This window comes from Ovis canadensis, chromosome 12 (genome assembly GCF_042477335.2).
Source record: "Ovis canadensis isolate MfBH-ARS-UI-01 breed Bighorn chromosome 12, ARS-UI_OviCan_v2, whole genome shotgun sequence".
Lineage (NCBI taxonomy): Eukaryota > Metazoa > Chordata > Mammalia > Artiodactyla > Bovidae > Ovis > Ovis canadensis.
This window is the reverse complement of record NC_091256.1, coordinates 13,054,804-13,076,601: the sequence shown is the minus strand read 5'-3', so window position 1 is coordinate 13,076,601 and position 21,798 is coordinate 13,054,804. Positions and strand designations below refer to the sequence as shown.

The 21,798-nt window shown below is 51.5% G+C and overlaps 1 protein-coding gene across 13 annotated transcripts in view; it reads left to right on the top strand.

Moving 5' to 3' along the window:
• The window catches only part of PLEKHA6 (pleckstrin homology domain containing A6), a 142,932-nt gene that overhangs the window by 55,097 nt on the left and 66,037 nt on the right, over window positions 1-21,798 (top strand). The window contains exon 1 of one of the 13 annotated variants that reach the window (XM_069545189.1): window positions 2,278-2,609. The exons of 11 other annotated variants lie outside the window; for them this stretch is intronic. In XM_069545189.1, the coding sequence (XP_069401290.1) occupies window positions 2,416-2,609 (194 nt within the window). In that variant the 5' untranslated portion in view covers window positions 2,278-2,415. Of the gene's footprint in view, window positions 1-2,277; window positions 2,610-11,153; window positions 11,317-21,798 lie in introns of those variants that run through there. One more of the 13 variants, XM_069545205.1, reaches the window with a different exon arrangement.

The window sequence follows — 21,798 nt, the reverse complement described above, 5'->3', positions numbered from 1 at the left end:
AGGGGTGTGTTGAATTAAGTGAGTTAACTGGGAAAGCACTTAGTATAGTGCTCTCAGATGCTGGCACTCACCTGCTCAGGCTTGTGTTCCTCAAACTGTTCTTGTTGTTTAGTCTCTAAGTTGTGTCCGACTCTTTTGCAGCCCCACGGACTCTAGTCTCCCAGGCTCCTCTGTCCATGGGGCTTTCCAGCAAGAATGCTGGAGTGGGTTGCCGTTTCCTTCTCCAGGGGATCTTCCCGAACCAGGGACTGAACCCATGTCTTCTCAATGACAGGCAGATTCTTTACCACTGAGCCTCCAGGAAAGCCCAGCTTCAAATCACCTGAGCCTCTTTCCCTGCTGCTGCTGCTGCTGCTAAGTCGCTTCAGTCGTGTCCGACTCTGTGCGACCCCATAGACGGCAGCCCATCGGGCTCCCCCATCCCTGGGATTCTCCAGGCAAGAACACTGGATTGGGTTGCCACTTCCTTCTCCAATGCATGAAAGTGAAAAGTCAAAGTGAAGTCATTCAGTCGTGTCCGACTCTTAGCGACCCCCCTCTTCCCTAAAGCTACGTGTATGAACACTCATGAAACCTCTGGGACTTGGGAATCTTGTCTTTGGAGAGACACTTCTTCGCTTCTCCCACAGCAAAGATTTCAGCCTTTCTCTCCATACTACAGAAAGATATAAATAAGCACACACACGTACACATGTACGTATAATATAGCACTTAAGCCAACAGCTTTCCAACCACTTTCTGTGGCTAACTAATGTAGTTCTCGCAACAGCCCTAAGAGGCGGATGCTATCAGAGTCCTCATTTTAAAGATGAAGACACAGAAACACAGAAAGACAAGCTACTGAGCCAAGGCAGTAACTGTGTGTGCCTGCATGTGTGGGTCACGGGTTTGAGCGGTATCACAAAGTAATGCTTACTCTTACCAAGTGCACACTGAGATTTTCTATTCTATTCCATTAAATTTTAAAAGTGCTAATCTTGACTTGCTAAGTTGATTTCACAACCTGCCGATGAGTCAAAAATTACATCGTAAAAGCCCTACAGCGTCTCCTCAGAAAGCCAGGAGAGTAATCAGGGGAAACGTCTGAGTGGAAGAAGGACAAGGGCATGGTGGCTTCACATGGCCTTTTTCGAGAAATGATGGAGCTCTTGCTGGGAGCACTGGGGTTCTGAGACTGGGAAGGGACATCACTGGTCCCAGATGGGGACTCTCAAGAGCGTGTACTCAGACCCTGGGAGGGGGCTGGGTGGGGCTCAGGATGTCGCTCTTATTATCTATCCCTTCCCAGATGGATCAGAGAAAGGCTCCCCAGCCTGGAGCTCCTGCCTGGAGCCTGGGACGAGGGCCCGATTGTTGAAGGCTTGAGACAACTGGGCTTTGTCTCAAGCTGTGGTGTTCTGTCAATAGTACCCTGGGTTTTGCCTTTAGGTTTAGCTTTTGAAACACTAAAGAAGTGAAGAAGAACTAAAAATCCTCTTGATGAAAGTGAAAGAGGAGAGTGAAAAAGCTGGCTTAAAGCTCAACATTCAGAAAACTAAGATCATGGCATCCGGTCCCATCAATTCATGGGAAGTAGATGGGGAAACACTGGAAACAGTGTCAGACTTTATTTTCTTGGGCTCCAAAATCGCTGCAGATGGTGACTGCAGCCATGAAATTAAGAGGTACTTGCTCCTTGGAAGAAAAGCTATGACCAACCTAGACAGCATATTAAAAAGCATAGACGTTACTTTGCTGACTAAGGTCCGTGTAGTCAAAGCTATGGTTTTTCCAGTGGTCATGTATGGGTGTGAGAGTTTGACTGTGGAGAAGGCTGAGTGCCGAAGAACCGATTCTTTTAAACTGTGGTGTTGGAGAAGACTCTTGAGAGTCCCTTGGACTGCAAGGAGATCCAACCAGTCCATCCTAAAGGAGATCAGTCCTGGGTGTTCATTGGAAGGAATGATGCTGAAGCTGAAACTCCGATCCTTTGGCCACCTGACACAGAGAGCTGACTCACTGGAAAAGCCCCTGATGCTGGGAAAGATTGAGGGCAGGAGGAGAAGGGGACGACAGAGGGTGAGATGGTTGGGTGGCATCACCAACTCAGTGGACATGGGTTTGGGTGGACTTTGGCAGTTGGTGATGAACACAGAGGCCTGGTGTGCTGTGGTTCATGGGGTTGCAGAGAGTCGGACACGACTGAGCGACTGAACTGAACTTTGAAACACTCCTGTATTTATTAACTTACTTTCTACTCACGAGAGCTAAATTAAGTGAATGTAGGTTCCATTCCATTCCGCGGGTGCAGGAAGAGAGGCACAGAGATATTCAGTGGGCCGGCCAGGGCTCAGGGACAGCTAGAATGCAGGCTCTGGGCTTCTGGTTCTGGTGATTTTAGCTGCAGGTTATACAGGCGGTGGTGTGGCTGTGTAGATGATGATGAAGGAGGTGGATACACAGAGGCCGGCTCGCCTACCTGGGGTCCGTTACCTGCGCTTCAGCCGCAGTGGCCTCCTGGTGAAATGCAGGGAGCACCCCCACCCCAGGCTGTCCCAGCAGAGGAGCCACGGGCACCGGGAACAGGCTGTGCATGGCTTGCGTCAGCCTGTGCTGGCATTCTTATCAGGGTGAGTCTGGTATCTGGGTTGACTTCCCTAGTGTGGGATGGCTTAAATTCCAGCCAGCCAGATAAAGGTCAACCCAAAGACTGGAAGGCCGGAGAAGGTGGAAGCCGGGGGAAGCTGTGACCTTTCAGAAGGACCTCTGTCTCTCTGGGGCGGGTCAGCAGAGGCACAGCCCTGCAGCAGGAGGGGCAAGCTCAGCTCATGAGACCCCGCTGGCTCTGGGGAGCCCCGCCCCTCAAGGCCAGCGCTGTGTTAGGGAGAGGGGCTGGCGGAGGCCGGGCCTGCTGGGCAGCCTGTGGGGAGTCCTCCTCCTGGGTGGGCCCCTGCCCTGAGTGCCCTGCAGCTGTCTTTCAGGGCAGCTGTCCCCGCAGGCCTTGCCCAGCTTTCAGGGCGATCGGCTCTCACACCCACTCCCACATCCTGCATCAGGAAAGCCAGGCTGTCTCCCAGCCAGCGCCTCACCTCCCCTTATCTGTCCTGGGGTTGCTTTTAGTATAAAAAGTTAGGAAAATATTGTTCAGAGTGTGGTTGCTCCTGAGTGCTTCCTGCTGCTGGGAGTGAGGCTGCAAAGGTCATTTCGTCCACTGATCAGTGAGAACATATTTACTGAGCAGGAGCCACTTTGTGCCTGGTGGGCTCCGTAGCAGTCCCCCGACACTGCCCCAGCCCCAGTTCCTTCTGAGGGACCACGGGGTGGTAAACACGGGGTGGTAACACAGGAGTAGACACGTGTCCGTCCCGGTGTCACTCTCCCCTCTTGGCGTGACCCCTGACCCAGGCGAGGGGCCCGTTTTCTGCCGCCCTTTTCTGTGGCTCTTTCCGGGGGGCCTGCCCTGGGTCTCCCAGAAGCTGCTGTCTCCATGAGGCTGCCTCCCTGACCTGCTCCTGACTCTGCCTTCATTCTGCCCTCATCACGCGCTGCCTTTGAGACGAGGGCAGTTTGGTAGATTTGGTTTGTCTGTGTCCAGGACTAGATTGGAGTTTCTCGAGGGCAGGGACCCCCTCTTACAGTCTAAAGACTGAGAAGTCTGTAGCCCCGTGGATGCACAGGATGCCCACGGAATGAGTGGTGAATATGTGCCCATATCTGCACACAGGAGGAGGCTTTCCGTGGGCCAGGGGTGTTTGTTGTAGGCTTTCTGGAAACGGTGGCATTGGAGCTCACCCTTAAAGCAGTGTCTGCTTGCTTTTGGATACCTGGGTTCAGTAGGCATCTAGAGTGGAATCTGGAAATCAGTTTCTTAGAGAAGTCCCTCAGGCTATCAGACAATCAGTTTGGTTAAGATCTGCAGCCTTAAAGGCTGGCTTGCTCCGGTGCCTGAGAGGAGCGGGGCGTCTTGGTTGGGGGGTGGGCGTGGCCAAAAGCAGAGATCCTTAAGGCTTTGGGGGGAAATACTGGGAAGCTCTGGCTGGACTAGAATTTTTTTACATGGAACACTAGAATAGGATGTTTGAAAGATGACTGGGGATGCACCGTGGTGGACCTTGGATGCTAAGACAAGGTGCTAGGCCTTCATGTAGCCAGCCAGTGGAAATTTCTGAGCAAGAAAGTAACATGATGAAAACAAGCACTAAACCATAGCCTGCAGAGGGGAAATTGGCTATATTTTTAAACAGTGGAAACAGTGTCAGACTTTATTTTTTGGGCTCCAAAATCACTGCAGATGGTGACTGCAGCCATGAAATTAAAAGACGCTTACTCCTTGGAAGGAAAGTTATGACCAACCTAGATAGCATATTCAAAAGCAGAGACATTACTTTGCCAACTAAGGTCCGTCTAGTCAGGGCTATGGTTTTTCCTGTGGTCATGTATGGATGTGAGAGTTGGACTGTGAAGAAGGCTGAGCGCCGAAAAATTGATGCTTTTGAACTGTGGTGTTGGAGGAGACTCTTGAGAGTCCCTTGGACTGCAAGGAGATCCAACCAGTCCATTCTGAAGGAGATTAACCCTGGGATTTCTTTGGAAGGAATGATGCTGAAGCTGAAACTCCAGTACTTTGGCCACCTCATGCGAAGAGTTGACTCATTGGAAAAGACTCAGATGCTGGGAGGGATTGGGGGCAGGAGGAGAAGGGGATGACAGAGGATGAGATGACTGGATGGCATCACTGACTCAATGGACGTGAGTCTGAGTGAACTCCGGGAGTTGGTGATGGACATGGAGGCCTGGCGTGCTGCGATTCATGGGGTCACAAGGAGTCAGACACGACTGAGCAACTGAACTGAACTGAACTGAACTTAAAGCAGAGTCCTAAACTTCCTCTTATTACTCATTCCAAGTGCTTCTTGGTGTCTAACCTCAATCTCTCCGGCTGCAACCAAAGTACATTCTGTCTCCTGGGAATTGGAAAGCACCTGGACAGAACAATCATTCTCCCATCTCTGTCAGCGAGAACCCACATATCAGTGGAACCAGTATGCGTGCCAGGGTTCTGGGCCAAGTTGGCAGAGCCCTGGGGCATGGGAGGGCACTGTAGCCGACATCAATACGGGGCCCACTCTCGGGGTAGGGGCTGGGGTCCTCAGAGCCCCTGTGGGTTAGAAGCCCTGGATTTGTCTCTTGGGTGCTGTCCCCCTCCCCACTCCCAGTACGGGCCAATGCATTGCCCCTTGGAAAAGCTTGCAGGCATAGAGACAGGCCCTCAACCCTCCCCCCTTGTGAAGGTAAGAGAGAGAAGGCTGATAAAAGTCTCTGAGCCAGGAGAGGAGGGCATGGAGGAAGAACAAGGGAGGGGCAAAGGGGCAGAGGTGAGCGGTGAGGGGCTCTCACCCCTGCTTGTCAGGGTGCCCATCTGACGTCCGAAGGCGGCTGTGCCAGGAGGGAGCGACCGCAGTGTCTGTTCTCTGCCAGTCTCCAGCTTGAACCGGCCCCGGGCTCGGGGGCGGGGGCTCGAGTTTAAGGCTGTCTGGTCCTCCTCTGTCCCCTGCCGTGGCTCTCGCCCCCTCCCTCCACCTGCCGCCTGCAGCAGTGTCTGATGGAATCCCAGACACACCAGTCTCCAGAAAAGAAAGCTGTTTTTGAACAGGGACTCCCGCCCCACTCCCCCCAGGCTCCCAGGGCGAGTGGAACGTTCCATGTAAAGGGTGAGCCGGGGACCAGGTGAGCTACAGTGCAGACAGGAGAGCGGACTCAGAGCCACAAGTGGGAGGAGTGCGGCTGAGCCCATGCTGCCCACCTCCCCCCTGGCCCTTCCTCCCCAACCGCTGGAGGGCCCCTTGCTTCCTGAGCCCAGACCCCAAACTAGGACGTGGCCCTGGGACACCTACAGAGGCCAGGTAGGCAGACACCCTCTCAGGAGACCCTGCCCCTCGCACCTGGGCACAGGTCCTTTCCCACCCAGCCGGGGCTGTCATGCCCCACAGTTCTAGGGGCACATTCACGCCGTGCTCCATGTGACTGGCACCCCCGGGGTGTGCTGGGGCTGGGAAGGCAGTGCCAGCAGATCAGGAGGAGGACAGAATTAGACACTTTTCTGTACTCCAGGCAAACAATAGGGAACTTCCAGGACGCGCGGGAGAGGGAGCTGCTTGTAAGAGGATCCCCGAGTGGACGCTCTGTGAGGCGCTTAAACAGGTTTTTGCATTTGCCGCTGATTGCTTAATTGGACACCTACATGGTGCTCTCTGCTAATGACCGTATCTCCTGGGGAGATGACACATAAAGGGGTGGGTGGCTTCAGAGGCCAGCTGAAGCTCTCGAGGACAGCCACCTGAGAATGGGGGCGAGGGCGGTAGGACCTCTTGGCACTTCCTTGGGCCGATACAGACTCTAGACCATCAGAGAGATTGGGTGCTCTCTCTCCAGGGACTGAGGAGGGAAGCAGGGCTTGGGGCCCATCCTGCCTCCAGTCTTAACATCCTGTGTCGGCTCCAAACTCCTGGCTGTGGTTTGCCCTCTCCAGAAATGGGGAGGGCCATCCTCTGTGTCCAGGCAGTCACTGAGGCCAGATGGCGCCAGGCATGTGCGTGCTTCTGGAGCTAAGTGCTCTGCCTGCAGAGCAACTGGGTTTTTTTCCAGGCCCCTGCACGTTAGGTTGGAAAGAGAGCTGGGTGGGCAGCTCTGACAATTGCCTGGAGGAGGGTATTGCTCAGCATTGTGAGCTCCAGCTGGACAATCAAGAACTTCTGTGGGATCTGAAGCTCAGTTTCGATAATGGGCCAATAGCCTAGCCACAGATGTTTCAGAGCTGCTCAGAGGGCGTGCTAGAGGCAACGTGATGCTGGTAATCTTCTGCTGGGTTTGGCAGAGATGACCTAGTGTCATGGAAACTTTGGATTGTAGGCAAGGCTGAATTTTGAGGCTGGGCAGACCGAGCTTTGAATTTTGGCTTCCCTACTTACTAGCTGTGTTCCCTGTGGAACTGGAGGACTGGCTGGACACAAGTGTTTGTGACTCTTCTTGCCTACCCCCACCTTCTCTAGCACATCTCCCTAAAACTGTGGTTTTGGGGATATAGCGCAAAGAGGCCCCAGCCCTGTCCTGCATGAGCCAGCCAAATATTTCCCCAAAGCAGGGCTGCAGAGGAAAGGTGCCAGGATCCAGGTAAATGTTGTGTTTGTGCTGCCCAAGTAATGCCGTGCTGCATGGGCTCCCAAGTGCTATAGCCCTGCTGGGAGGCCTGAGCCAGGCCCCTGTGAAGGCTGGTTATGGGGAAGTCTCAGAGGGGTAACAGATGAAGGAGAGGGCCGCTTTGGAGGCCCGGTGAAGCAAGGGGCCTTGGAGCAGTTGGGTGGTAAGGTGGCAGAGTGGAGGTGGGCGGCGTGGAGGTGGGCGGCGTGGGTGGCTCAGCTGCGCCCCTCCCACCTGTGTCACTCCACGTGTGAGCCAGAGAGACGCTCCTCCCGTTCTGCCTCTGGGTATCTGGGGCACTGGCATCTGGCTTTGGCTTGTCTTTCGTCTCCTTTCCTCCATCCCAAGGAGGCCTGAGTACTTCAGGAGGATGAAATCTGATGGACTGCAGGACGGCTGTATGCTTCTGATGGTCCTGACAGAACTTCTCATTTCTGCCCATTTCAAAGACAGGGTGGGACGGGCGGGGATGATCTAGTGTCACGGAAACTTTGGACGGTAGGGAAGGCTGAATTTTGAAGCTAGGCAGACCAAGCTTTGAATTTTGGCTTTACTACTTACTAGCTGTGTTCCCTGTGGCCTAACATGGGATTTCAGAACCCGCGTGGCCACGGGTGTTGGTGATGATTCCTCCCATGGGGAAATGAAGCAGTCTAGTCTACAGCATAGCCCTGAATGCTTTCCTGTTGGGGAGCAGGGACTATATTCAATTTCATTTCATAAACACTTAAAAAATATTTGCGTATTTGGCTGCATCGCGTTTTACTTGTGGCACTTGGAATTTTCACTGTGGTTCGCAGGCTCTCTAGTTCTGTCTTGTGGGCTCAGTTGTTCCAGCGCTCGGGCTTAGTTGCTCCTCGGCATGTGGGATCTTAGTTCCCCAACCAGGGATCAAACCTGCAACCCCCCCGCATTGCATGACAGATTCTTAACCTCTGGACCACGGAAGTCTCTCCATAGACATCTTTTAGCAAAGATATTTCCAGTTCCAAAGAGTCGATGATTTTATGTTTTTGAAAAAAGTATCTTGGAAGGAAGCAATATTTAAAAATTCTATTATATTTGGCAATTATCATCAGCTTTATTTATTCATTTTTTAACCCATTCAGGAAACCTTTGTTTAGTCCAGAACTGGAAATAATGGGTGGAGGCAGAAAGCAGGCTGATGGCACTCTTCAGTAGCAGGATAGACTTCAGAGGTAGTGCCTTGTCCTTGTGGGGATCCCTGTGGCACGTTTGTCTTTCCCCAGTGCTGGAGGCAGCTTTTCCTCCTTTGGGTGGGAGAGAAGACTGCTTTGTGTTGAGATCGCTCCTAAACATGGAAGGCTCTGATTCTGGGATCACTAAAATTCCCCAAGAGAGGATAGGGAGTTTTCTCTTCACTAATAAGCAACTGCACGAGAGGTGGGAATTAGAGGGAATTTCCCCCGGGGCTTCCTGACTGCCTTCTCCCTAGCACAGCCCCTTTCATTTGCATCAAACCTTGGCTCTTTCCTCTCCCTAAATGTTTATTACCATCAAAGACTTTGAGCTAAAAAAAAACAAAAAAGACTTTGAGCTTGTGTACCCTCTTGCCTTGCTGCACGCCTCAGAGCCAGCTTCTGTCCTGGGTGGATCTGTTCTCTGTATTCCAAACCTTCAGCAGCAGGATGGGGGGTTAACAATCGAGCAACCGTTTATGGCATTCCCACTAGGTGCCAGGCAGTTGTGGGTGTAGAGGACCTGGGAAGGCAAGGTATTGTCCCAGTCCTTGAAAAGCTCGTCTCTCTTTGGGAAATGAGCTTTACACAAGTAAGTCGGCTAAGGGTGCAAGGCTCTATGGAACGACAGCGAGTGGTAAAGACAGTGGTAGGGGTGGGTGGGAGAGTACTCGACTAGCTAGTGCTGGGCTGAGGCACCTGGCGAACCAGGCCAGTGCATTTTGGACACTAATTACTGTTGGAGTGAGAGACTGGGGTTGGAGAGACTCAAAGCTGCGGGTATAAGCCTGGTTGCCTGGGACAGTTAATGTTGACATTTACAGAAGTAAGATGACTTATATGGGGAGCCCATTAATAATTAACTCTTTTTATTAGAAAAAATTTTTTTTTACCATGTGTAGGTTATACTTTTCAAAAGTACAGAATAGTATTCCATGAAGAGTTTCTCCCACCTCCTCTCAGATTTAGCCTCAGCTCCCTCCTTGGAGGTGATCACTGTTACCAGTGTCTGCTATGCCCTTCCTGAGATGCTCTAAGCCAGTCTAAGCTATGACCCAGGGACCAAATCTAACCCCCCACCTAATTTTGTATGAGAAAGACCCAGCAATGACGGTTACACTTAAATGGCTAAAAAAAATGACAGTGGTTTGTGGCGCGTGAAGGTTGCATGAAATTTCAGTGTCTGTGTCCGCGAGCACAGCTTTGTGGCGACACAGCCATGCCCACTTGCTTATACGCATTTGTTTACACACTCTCTCGGGCTGCTTTTGGGCTGCAAAGGCAGAACTGAGTACTTGCGACAGAGACTATAGGGCCCACGAAGCTGAAAATATTTGCCATCTAAGCCTTTACATAAAAAACGTGTTGACCTCTGCTCTAGGCAAACATATATAGGTAGTTACAAATCATTTCTTAACCCAAATAGTAGCACATGAAGCTAAATGTTCTGCCCCTTACTATCTTCAGTTACTGTATCTTGCAGACTGTTCATTTCAATACAATAATACAGTCAGTGGGTGGCGAATCTTAATTTGATTTTAGGTACGTGAGTTTAAGGCCAAGACCCTTAGGGAAAATGCTCCATGTCCAGCTGGGCTGAAGCTTGGAGCCTGCAGGTGAAGATGTGAGTGACGTCTGCTGGGAGGACTTCAGCGCAAATCTGTGACCTTGGCCTGTAGATCAAAGATTTTCCTTTACAGAAATGAAGCATTACATGCTGAGCACTGTTGAAAGTAAACTGAATGCTAATAGGTTGACATAAAGACAATCAACTGGAAACATTAAGCCAACCCCTGGAGGAACAGTAAGTACTAAAGGCCGTTCAAGCCAGCTGGCAAATGCTACTGTGCAGTCTCGGACGGAAGGGTGCGCGGTGGATCCTTACTGAATGCCTGCTGTATGCCGACCGCCTTATGCATGTTATATATGGAACCGTTACTCTCTCAGGTAGGATTTTTTTTTGCCTCATGTTACAAATGAGGATAAGGCTGACAGGTTTAGTGATTTTTGTCACAATTAGTGGTTCAAGTGATGATCTAGCTGTGTTAAAGCATCTGACTTTTAAAGCTTCTTTCTTTTCTGCTACCCAAGATGCCAAATCTGGCTGGAAGTCATTGCCTAGCTTTGACAAGCCATTTCATCTTCCTGGCCTCGGCTCTCTCATCTGCAAAATGAGCCAGTTGTCACCAGATTTCCCTTCCCACTCTCACCTGGCCTGAATCTGTTACGGCTAAAACATAAGGGAAAGGGGTGACTCTGTAAGAGCCAGATGCAGAAACTTGGAGGACGAGAGGAAGGTGTGGTTAGCAATTAGTATATGCTAGACCAGTTATCTGCAAGCTGATCCTTAGGAGAGTATTATTCCTTGACATGGAGGAAGTCTCCAGAAATCTTTGCTCCTCAACTGGAAACTTCCCAGCCCCCTTGCTGCCGTGACCCTGAGCGTCACTTAAGCACGTGGATTTGAACAGCTGGAGGGGCCGGGCTGGGAGAGCCTGCGGACAGCGCCTGGCAGTGTCTGGGTCCGCATGGCTCCGCTCTGGTCTCGGTTGCCTGGAGGAGCTGCAGCTAGAGGACTGTCTGATGCTCCTGAGCTTCAGGCTGGGTGGGGAGGAGGGGAGCGCGAGGGCGGGTAAGCCATCAGACCCGCGGAGCCGGGGGTGTGAGTGTATTTATATAGCACTGAGCCAACCTGCAGTTTCAGATTTCAGACTCTGCTTCATTGGAGAATTTTCCCTGGTTTTCAGTCAATGCTGTAGCAGAGAGAAAGCCGACACCAGAGCCTTCCTGGAAGGCTGGGGAAATTCTGGATTCCCGGGCCCTCTCCTTGTCTCCTTCCTTCTCAAGGGAGGAGCCAGTCTCGGATCAGGAGTGTTGTTAGGATTCTTTCCCAATCAACAGCCTGTGTCTTCCAGCTGGGTCCTGGCTGCCAGTATGGAAGGTAATATCTGGGGTCCCGGGCACCTGGGCTGGGAAGAAATGGGGCTGTCCAAGCCTTCAGGAGAGAGGGCTCGGGGAAGGAGGACACACATGCTGGGCAAAGAGGAGTGGATCACAATAATAGCGATGAGAGAGAGAGACGGGAGAGAGAGGGGAGTGTCTGTTGCGGGGGAGGCAGGGCAGGGAGGGAGGCAGTGTGTGTGTGTGTGTGTGTGTGTGTGTGTGTAGCACTTCTATTGTTTTTGGAAAGCAAATCATCTTTTACACTTTCTCTTTATTATCATCTCTTTATCTCCTAACAAATAACAGTGTCCTATGAATATCCATCTTCCTTGAGAGTCTCCAATCAAAAAGTTAGAGAAAATTTCTGACTTCCTAGAATGTGAATATTTTTTCACTTGTGGGATTGCAAAGGGAACTTAGGGACATGGAGGTATGTGTCCAGAGGACTCTTGTCCCTAGAGTCAGCCCTGGGTGTTGCAGCCACTTGGAAACATTCCTGGTAGAGCCCACTTGTAAGTCTGTATGGTGGGACGGTTTAAGCAGTATAAATTCCAGCATGGCCTCCATATGGTATTAGGGTGATCCAGCTGAATGAGATCAAAGGTATTAGCGACAAGTGCCAGGAGCACTTTCTTCTCAGAGCCTCAGAATTGGGCAGGATGGAGGCCAATGCCTGGGGTGGAGATGGGGTAGGGGCTTGGCACTCTTCCTGAAACCCAAGTTTGGATGGGGTGGTGATTGGTGAGTCAGACTGGCTGAATTGCGGCTCTGTCTTCCCAGGGTTTGCGTGGTGTTTCTCAATGGCCAGGAGTGGAGATCAGAGACCTGCCTCATACTGGGGCTGGTGGGCGGGCAGTCGGGCCAAGGTGCCAGGGCCAGTCTGTGCAGTGGTGTCCCCTGGGCAGCACGTGCTGTGCGGCAGGGTCTGCAGGAGTGGTGGGCGCTGGCCGGGCCGGGCCAGATGTGATTTTGAAAAGTGGATTTGGGGTGGTGAGATAAGCATTGGAAGAGGAGTGTGGTGGAGTCTGCTAGAGGCAGACATGGAGTTCTGGAAAGGATCCAGGAGAGGGGACCAGGGAATCTTAGGTTCTGATTCAGTTCAAGGCTGTAGCCAGCCAGAAACCTCAGCTCTCAACATGGATGTGACCTGAAGTGGGTGAGAGAACCACAGTTCGCCTGCTGACTTCTGGATATAATGAGATGGATGGATGAGAGGGGAAGAGGGCTAGGCAAAACACATTTTCAGCTTGAGAAATTATATACTGCAGTTGAGTCTGGGAGGCAATCACACAGTTATTTATTAGGCAGTATAATTAATATGTAGTATAGCCTGGTTATTTTTGAAACTATGGGCATTCAAAAAAACTATTTTTTATTTACATCACCAGCTACTTCCAAATAGAATTTTAGTGTTTTTTTTTTTTTTTCACATTTGGTAGATGGTGCAATGCATCAGTTTGGCCAACAGATAATAATAACCTTTCATTTCATTCACTTGTGTATGGTTTTCCAGCTTGGAGACACTCTCTGGCCCAGTTCAGCAGCTGTTTACCAAGCCCTGTTCTCTCCTAGGTGCTGTGTTAGAGACTGGGTATACAGTCTCTAAGACTTATCTACAGATAAGACCTGGTTCCGCCCTCGAGGATCTCACAGTGGCTGTAACCCTATCAAGAAGACAGAATATCATTCCTATAACATAGATGAGGAGATGGGAGCTAAAAAGTGCTAAGGGACTCAGGGTTAGTCAGCAGGAGGACGAGGATTAGGATAGGAGGCAGCTCCTAATCCCGTGCTCTTTTGGGCTTTCCTCTGCCCCGCAGTAGTCTCAGCTTCCCTCCACTTCATCCCCAACCTTGTCTCCACCAGAGTAATGAGCAAGCAGCCATCGTCTGTGGAAGCCAGCATGGAAAAACTGCTTCCTGGAATGGAGTCGGTCCTCTCTTGGGTCTTGCTTGTGCAACTGAAGTGGCATCAGTGGGTCTGCATGCATGTGAGCTGCTGGCCTGATCCTCTCTGCCACTCCCCAGCAGCTCTTTACTCTTTTCCTTTTCTTTTGGGTAGGCCAGGTCTTCGTTGCTGTGGGCTTTCTCTGGCTGTGGTGCACAGAGGCTATTCTTCACTGCGGTGCACGAGTTTCTCTGAGCAGCGGCTTCTCTTGCTGTGAGCGCAGGCTGTAGGCGCTCAGGCTTTAGGAGTCGTGGCTGGCAGGCTGAGTCGCTCCTCGGCATGTGGAATCTTCCAGGACCAGGCATCGACTCATGTCCCCTGCCCCGGCAGGCAGACTCCTACCCACTCTTCCACCAGGGAAGTTCTCTCTCAGATCATTCTTGACTTTGGGCAGATTATCTTCCTCCCTCTTTTTTCCTGGATTATCTGAACAGACAAGGGGTCAGTAAAATCCAGGAGCTCACGGAAACCTGAGAGACTCTACAAGGAGGTAAAAGCTCACTGAACACCGGATTTATAAAATAATCAACATTGCTTAGTTCTTGGTAGCTGACAGAGTGTATTCACATGAGCAAAGATGCTTGTCGATTCCCCCTCCCTTTCAAGTCTGCCAGCTCTGATTTCCTGGGAAGGTCTGAATCACCAAAGCTTAGGATCATTCTCTTCATTTTTAGGCTTAAGCTGAAAAGGACATAGAGAGGTCATCTGTCCCAGTGATTATCAAATTTTGCTCCGTGACAAGAGTTTTCACCAGTCTGAAATGAAATGAGAAAAGAAAGGGAAGCAAAAATGTATTCAGTTTAAAGGCTTTCTTTTGGGGGCAGGCGATGTACTCAAATATTTATTCTGAGGCTATGGCTTGCTTATTCTTTTCAAGAACTGGTGATGAGTGTAGATGGTAGCTAGGCTTTTTAAATATCCTTATTTGGCAAATTGAAAAATTGGCAACTTTATAGTGGTTCCTTAAATTTCATTTTTTGAAATTTAACTAGTCCATGAAATCAGAAAGTCTTGCCTCCAGGAACGATCTTCTTCAGACAGATGAGACTCTGCCTCCCTGATAGGGGTTCTTCGGGGCAGATTTCTGAAAACTTAGATTCTGATCTTGTCACCACTGTTCTTTCCCTCTGGGTTCTTGGGCCGTGATAAACTCACGTAGCGTCTCGGTTTCTTCATTTTTCCATTGTGGGCGGTTTCTGCCTCCAGGACAAGGTCACCAGCAGAGGAATGTGTTCTCACTTCCTCCTCCCCTTTGTCCGAGAGTCTGAAACTCTCACTTCTCAAAGGGGTTCTGGGATCAGGCCTTGCTGGTTCCTATTCCTATAGTCATTTTTCAGAAATAATGGAAGTCATTCATCTCCTTCGCGTGGAAAAGATGGAGAGGGTTTGTAGTTTGAAATATGGGAGCAGCATGAGGTATATTTTACATCTGAAGTCTTGGTGTGCAGTGTTAATCATCTGGAAACACCTTTTCAACTAGGTGGCCAAGAGACAAGGGCAGTAAAAAGGTCTTGCCATCAGGTTTTGAAATGGTGGATGTCAGCTGGAGCTTCTCGAAATCTGGAGGCTCCTGGAGGCCTTAGACTGCTGGAGTCTTCTACCTTCTGTAGAGTCAGGCCTGAAATAGCAACAGATATGTGGGAATTCCCGGGCAGCCCCAGCTGCCAGACTGAGACTTGTGGCTGGGTGTGCACGTGTGCAGACTTGTAGGAGAGAAGACGTGTAGAGGATAATCAGTTTGAAATCACCCTGGAAATTGAACTGGATGCTCTTTTTTGGGATTTGTTCTAGGACCTTTTTATCCTGAAAGCCCAGGAACCTTTTTGTAGGATAGAATTTTCTGATTTTCCACCCTAATTTTATGTTCTGAAACAAGAACCCTCCTAACCCAGGAAAGCAGTGTTTGGACTTCGGTAGTTGAGCTTGGGAGTGTGGGTAGTAGACTCACCCCAAGCCTCCGTGGGGAGGTGGGAGACGTGGGACAAGCTCCTAAAGGCCGCAGGAGAGCCGCAGGCTCGGAGCCGGAAGACCAAGCCTCGGGGCGAAACCTTCTCAAAAGTTTCTGGATGGTGGTGGGGCAGTAGTACAGCCACCTAGGAACAGCGCTACAGAAAAGCCTGAACCTGTGTCGGATGGTGGACACCACAGCCTTATTCAAGCCAATGGAGAGGGAAAGACAAAGTGAGAAGGAGCAAAGAAGTTCAGATGGGAGATCTCTGCCACTGCGGAGCTCCTGCTCAGGAGACCCCTCCACGGCCCCTCTGACGGCTCCGCCGAGGTTTGGGGCTGTGGTTCTCTTAGCTCATCCCTGATCACCAGCAATTTTGGCTTTCCCCAGGAGAGCTTTCATGAGGATTTTGTCCTAACGTTGCGTAGATCGGGACACAGAGTCAAGGAGCACAGTGAAATTCTTGGAGATCAGGATCTCTTCTGAGATTTTCAAGCCAAAGGTGAGCGCCATTCAGCATGCCCTTTTCTGACTGCAAAGGTCAGCAAGATGTGACTGGAGCTTCACAGATGTCCCCATCCTCGTCACGGTGAAGTGACAGAAAGCAGTATCCGGGCTCCAGGCCACCCTTCCTTTCCACTGACTGCATGACCTTGGGCAATTCAGTCCCTCTCCGGGCCTCAGATTTCTTCCCTGTGAAGCAAGAGGGTTGAATTTGATTGCCACCACCCTACTCATCTTTGCGTGCACCAGTTCTCCTTCTGACCAACAGCCCTATCACTCCGAGAGTCTTCTGTTTTTCTCCGAGATGCAGGTCTGCTGGAAAAGTAGCTTGAGGTGGCAGGATAAGATGAGCTATTTTTGAGACAACAGACCCAGGGTCAGAACTGAGATACCCACTTGGACAAGTGTGCATCAGGATAGGTTAAGTCCTTCACAGTCATTAGTAAGCCCCTGAAATGTATGGCTAGAGCCAAGGGACCTGCGAATAACAGTTGCCCAATATTGCTCACAGTTACGGGCCAGGGTTCTCTGCTATTTTAAAAGCCTCCTGGGGTCATGAAACAGCATTAGCGAAACATGCCAAACCTGTTCCACTGAGTGTCAGGCATCTGCTTCTCATCCAGAGTGTCCATCTTCGTCATTTCTCTCACACTCAGCATCTTTTCTTCCTTTAGCCCAATTCCCCACACTCTTTGGCTCTCTCTACCCCTTAGCATTCCCCAAGTCTCTCACTCCTTCCCCTGAGAACGCCTCTGGGGAGGAGGTAGCAGAGGTGAAACTGCAGGGCAGTGGTAGTGGAGAAAGTGCCAGAAGCCCAGTGAGGTGGGGAGGAGATAGCAGAGGTGAAACTGCGGGGCAGTGGTAGTGGAGAAAGTGCCAGAAGCCCAATGAGGTGGGGAGGTGGAAGCATATTTGGAATATTCAGGCATGTCTATACCTGAAGCCAGTCAAATACCAGCACGCTGCCTCTGCCAGCTCTGCTGGGGTGGAAAAGCAGCAGATTCCCATGGGCTCATGGGCTGGTCTTTGGATCCTCTCCCTTCCCCATGCTAACTTATGTTGCAGAAAGCTGGCTCCAGGCTGCAGGAACCCAGGGACCCAGAAGAGATTCAGATTGTGGCAAGGCAAAAGCTTTCCGTATTTGTCAACATCTTTAGCGTAAATAACCCTGATGGCTTTCCTGAGCCACCTGACTTCAGGGGCTGGAGGAGGAGCTCAGTTAGCTCCAAAACTCATCATCTGAAACGCCTGTGGATTTCAGAATGGTAACATGATGCACACACTATGTATTACATAAAAACCTCCGGCAGAGTCTGGAACAGCTCCAAAATCACACACATTAATATTTCTGCAGCAAGATGTGTCTAAAGAATCACACAAGTGGGATTTTTTAAAAAGGCTAAAATGAGTCTCATGCCAGTTCAAGTGATGCTACCAACTAGGTTTGAGTCAGGCTGGGTTCTGCCATCCATCTAGTTATGTAAAAACTTTAAATTTTCAGATATTTGTGGATTTGGGAATGTAATTAAGGCACTGCAATTCTATACTGCCTCATATAACCCTATGAGGTAGAATTAGCATTCCCATTTTACCGATGCGGAAACTAAGGCTCAGAGAGCATCAGTAGCTTGTCTAATGCCATTTGGCGGATAAGTGGATTCCAATCAGAGCTGACCTGTGATTCCGTACTGCCCCTGTTCATCTCCAGAGACAAGCCATTTCCTCCGAGGTAGGGCGCACTTTACCTTTAGGAGTGACTGAAGGAGAGTTGGGAGTGTGTGGGTGGGGGGTGAGCGCTGACTTTGGCATCTTCCCTGATTAGGAATGCTTTTCCTGCACATCTGATAGGGATCATTTACTGACTTGTTCTTATTTATACTTTGACTTCTGGGATCCCAGTAAGCTAAGGTCTCCGAAGAGAAGAAGCTAAAGTTCAGTCAATTTTGTGGCTTACAAGAAGAATCCAGCTGGCTTCATCGGGGCTGTGAGAGCCAAGAACAAATGGGGTCAAGTTGGGTTTAGTGAGAGAAGCATCACCGCAGTGGAAACGACTCTGTGCAGAACCAATGGGATGCAGTGCTTTCTGCTTCCCCACCCACCACCTGCTGCAGAAGCCTTGCCTTGAGCAGAGACCCATTTGAGAGGACTGTCTGGAAGGATAACAAACTCCAGATGAGGGTGAGAGTGGTATGCAGCTTGAAGTAAGGAGAATTCAATTAGGAGGGTCTCACTGGTCTTCATTAGTGATGTGAAAAAAAGGTCAAAGGAAGAGCTAATTCAATTTAGTGAAGATAGACCACATGCTTTTTAACACTTCATTGGAAAGATGACCGTTGGTCTGTTGTCTGGGCAGTGACGTGCGTAACCTCCCTCCCCTGCCTTCTACCTGCTGTCAGACAGTGCCTGCTACTCCTGGGTCACCTCTCGGACAGGTGAGATTTGAGCTCTTATTATGCAGGCACACAGGAGCCCGCGGCGTCCTGTGCTGTCAGAAGCTTTCGTCCGTGAATTCTAAGCAGCTCGCAGGTCAGCCGCTCTGTCTGGGGAGTGGCCTGTGCTGTGTGCGTCCTTCCCTAGGAAGCTACCCATTAGGAAGAGTGGTAGGTTCGTTGCCATAGTAACAAGGAACATCTGCTCCGGCCAACTAGAGAACAGAGAAGATATTCTTAAAGGGACCGTTAGCTCATGGATTTGGTGGCAGGTAAGTAAGTGTTCTAAAGAAGGCCTGAAGGACAGAGCAGACCCCTTAGTCTGAGAGAGCTGTGAGGCTCTAAGGTGGCAGAGGACCCTCGTTTGCTTTGGAAAGGGCAGAGAAAGGATATAAACTTTCTTCTCTCCTGAATGACGAATGTCCCCTGGGAACATGCTCCCAGACCCCTGGCCCATCCATCAGCAGAGGTGGCCTTCCACCTTCACTAGGGCCTTAGTTCACCCATGTGGCCCGCACTTCTGTTGCTAGCTCTCTAAACATCCTAGGAGCTTTTCCTAAAGTGGGAGGCAGCAAATCCACCTGCTTTCTCTGACCCCTGTCTCCACTGTGTCCTCCTGCATGGCCTTCTAGGCCAGCTCAGGTCTTACCGGCACTGTGTTCTGCTACCCTTGGGCAAACTCCTTGGCCCTTTTCCTTCCTCTTCCTTCCTTTTCTCCCTCACGCCAACCACGTCTATGGAGTTTAGATGCTGGATCCTCGAGAATTCATCTTGTCTCTCTTCCTGATGTTAGTTATAACTTTCGAGTATGTTACTGCTGCTGCTGCCGCTGCTAAGTCACTTCAGTTGTGTCCAACTCTGTGCGACCCCATAGACGGCAGCCCACCAGGCTCCCCCGTCCCTGGGATTCTCCAGGCAAGAACACTGGAGTGGGTTCCCATTTCCTTCTCCAATGCATGAAAGTGAAAAGTGAAAGTGAAGTCGCTCAGTCGTGTCCGACTCTTCTCGACCCCATGGACTGTAGCCCACCAGGCTCCTCCATCCATGGGATTTTCCAGGCAAGAGTACTGGAGTGGGGTGCCATTGCCTTCTCCACGGCGAGTATGTTACTGGAACTGCTCAAAGAACTTTAAGCCCCAAGGAGATTGTATTGGAAAGTTCAGAGGAATGGCTGGGCTGCAGGAACAAGCTAGAATCAAGAAGCTGGCTGGTGCCAAGTGTGGCCTTGCCCTTTGTCCCTCTTCATGGGCTGGCTTCAGGCTCTTCTCCCTGCAGGGCTGTGCTGGCTCCGTGTCAGTCTAAAGAGACGGCTTCTCACAGCTCCCTTGTGTACGTGTTACCTGAAGAATGGCTGATCATTTTTTTTTTCCCCTCAATTCCAGTTCCCATCCATGGAAAGGTGTTTCGGCTGAGCTGGGGTTGGGTGGCTACCTGGAACCCAGAGAGTGGCATGAGGTTGCAGGAACATGGCTATTAACCGCTGTAACTCTGTAGTATCGGGGTGGAGGGGCAGTGTTGAGAAAGGGATGGGTCCTTTCTATCACCGATAGCCTTCCCTGGACCTCCAACCCCAGAGGTGTTTGATCTGGAGAGTTTATACACCCCAGTATCCTTTGTCCAGCTCTTTCCCCACCTGTCTACAAGGCTGCCGAGGCCTAGTAGGTGGTAACGGCAGTGTGGCTGAAGAGGCCGAGGCGTGGCTGTCCTTTCCATTCCCTTCAGGAGGACAAAGTGTGGAACCTGAATCTCGAAGGCCATTCAGGGCCCCGCCCTCCCCAGGTAACACTCCTATCCCTTTAGTACAGTCCTTCATGAAAGATTTTATTGTTTCGTCAGACACTAGGGAGTCAGGGTCTAAAAGCCGCACATCAAAAGCTCATCACTGTTTCTGCCTTCAGTCTTTGATATTCTTGTTGAGTCCACTGTCCCCCATTCCATCTTGGGCTTGTGGGAGGACCGATGCCATCTTGTTTGGGTTAGTGTTGACACAGGGACCATGACATCATCACCTTGCGTGAGACAACAGGGTGGATAGGCCAGGGTGTATGGGATTGGGAACCATCTCTGGCTGGCTGTTGCCCTTCATCCAAATGGACTCCAAAGAAAACACAACGAGGGGTCAGGTTTGTCTAAGGTCTTCGTAGTGCTGTGCCTCCTTCATGCTCTCCTCTGCCAAAAGCCTCACCTCCACCCACAGTGATGGCAGACAGGCCAGAAGTTCGGGGGCTGGAAGGGGTGGGTGTGTGGGGGGGGGCGGCCCTACCTGGATCTGCTCGGGGAGGGGCGTGCTGGAGGGCAGGGGGGAACTGAGCCCTCCCCTGCTCCCGCTTGACGTCCCTGGAGCCTGGGAGCTGGGGGTGCCTCTGGGTGGAGAGGGAGGGCCTGCAGGGTCCCAAGGGCTGAGCTATTTCTGTAACCCAGAACACATATGCCACAGCCGCAGAGAAGGTCAAACTCTGGGCACAGGGCTGGAATGCAGGAGCCAGGCAGCGGGGGGAGCTGCGCTTGCACCCCTCTTGGCAGCTCAGCCGGCCCCTGCATTGCTTCCTGGGGAAGGCCCCTCCTGGCAGCTCAGCCGGCCCCTGCATTGCTCCCTGGGGAAGGTGCGTTGCTCCCTGGGGAAGGTGCGTTACCCAGAGCAGAGTGCATGGCGTGGGGAGGGACGGTGGCCGTGATGCTGGTGCAGTGCTTTGGAGGGGGTTTGGGGAGTGGCACAAAATCCAAATACTCATTGCACTGGGGTGGGGAGGAATTTAATTCCAGGGTGTGGGGACTCTATTTCATGCTCTCTGCCATGGAAAAATCAGGTCAGGCAAAGCCCTGTGTGAAGGGAAAGAGAAACAGTGCCGAGGCTGGGACAAGCACAGGTGTGTGAGTTGCGCCTGTGTTCAGAGATCCAGACAGACAGACATGGGGTCAGTTTACGAGAAGCAGGGTCAGCCTCTGTCCGCTTAGTGTGAGCCTCCCACCCACACCGGCCCTGTCCAAGGCCCCTCTTCACTTGTGTTTGTGGTCCTTTCTTTCGAAAGCGCTGCCCCCGTTGGAGGCGTTTCGGGGCCCACTCACCTGGCTCCGCCCCTGCGTCCCGGGCGCCAGCACGCGCGCCGCCCTTCGCCCCGCCTGCCGCGGCACGCGCCCTTCCTCCTGCAGATGGTGCCCGCTGTCCTCCACGCTGTGCCCTCATCCTCACACGTGCTTGTGTGTGGTTTGGGGCTTCTAGGGTTTCTGTTTATAGTTAGAAAATCGCCCTGCTCCAGCTGCTGCCTTTGTCGCAAGAGAACCATCTTCCTGGCTGAATCTGACCGCCGCGTGACCCTTGGGCGCCCTGCCCGTGGTCCGCGCCCTTTCAGCCCCCTGCTGCGTGTCTGCTGGCTTATCTGCCTTGTGCTGTAGGCTCCTCAGCCGGAGGACCCTGAGACCAGGAGCTTGCTGCAGAGGGCCTCAGGCGTTCCTGGACCGGTAATCTTTCACACCTCCTTTGTCCGGCTCTTTCCTGAAGTGCCCAGGACTCAGTGGCCTCTTGTACGCTCTCATTAACTCTGCGGACAAGGTGGCTCCCCGCTCAGGCCCGGTGGGCCCCAAGGGGCAAGCACTTGCCCACATTATACAGCTGCATGGCTGACTACCAGCACCAGAGCTTGAGTCTTCCCAG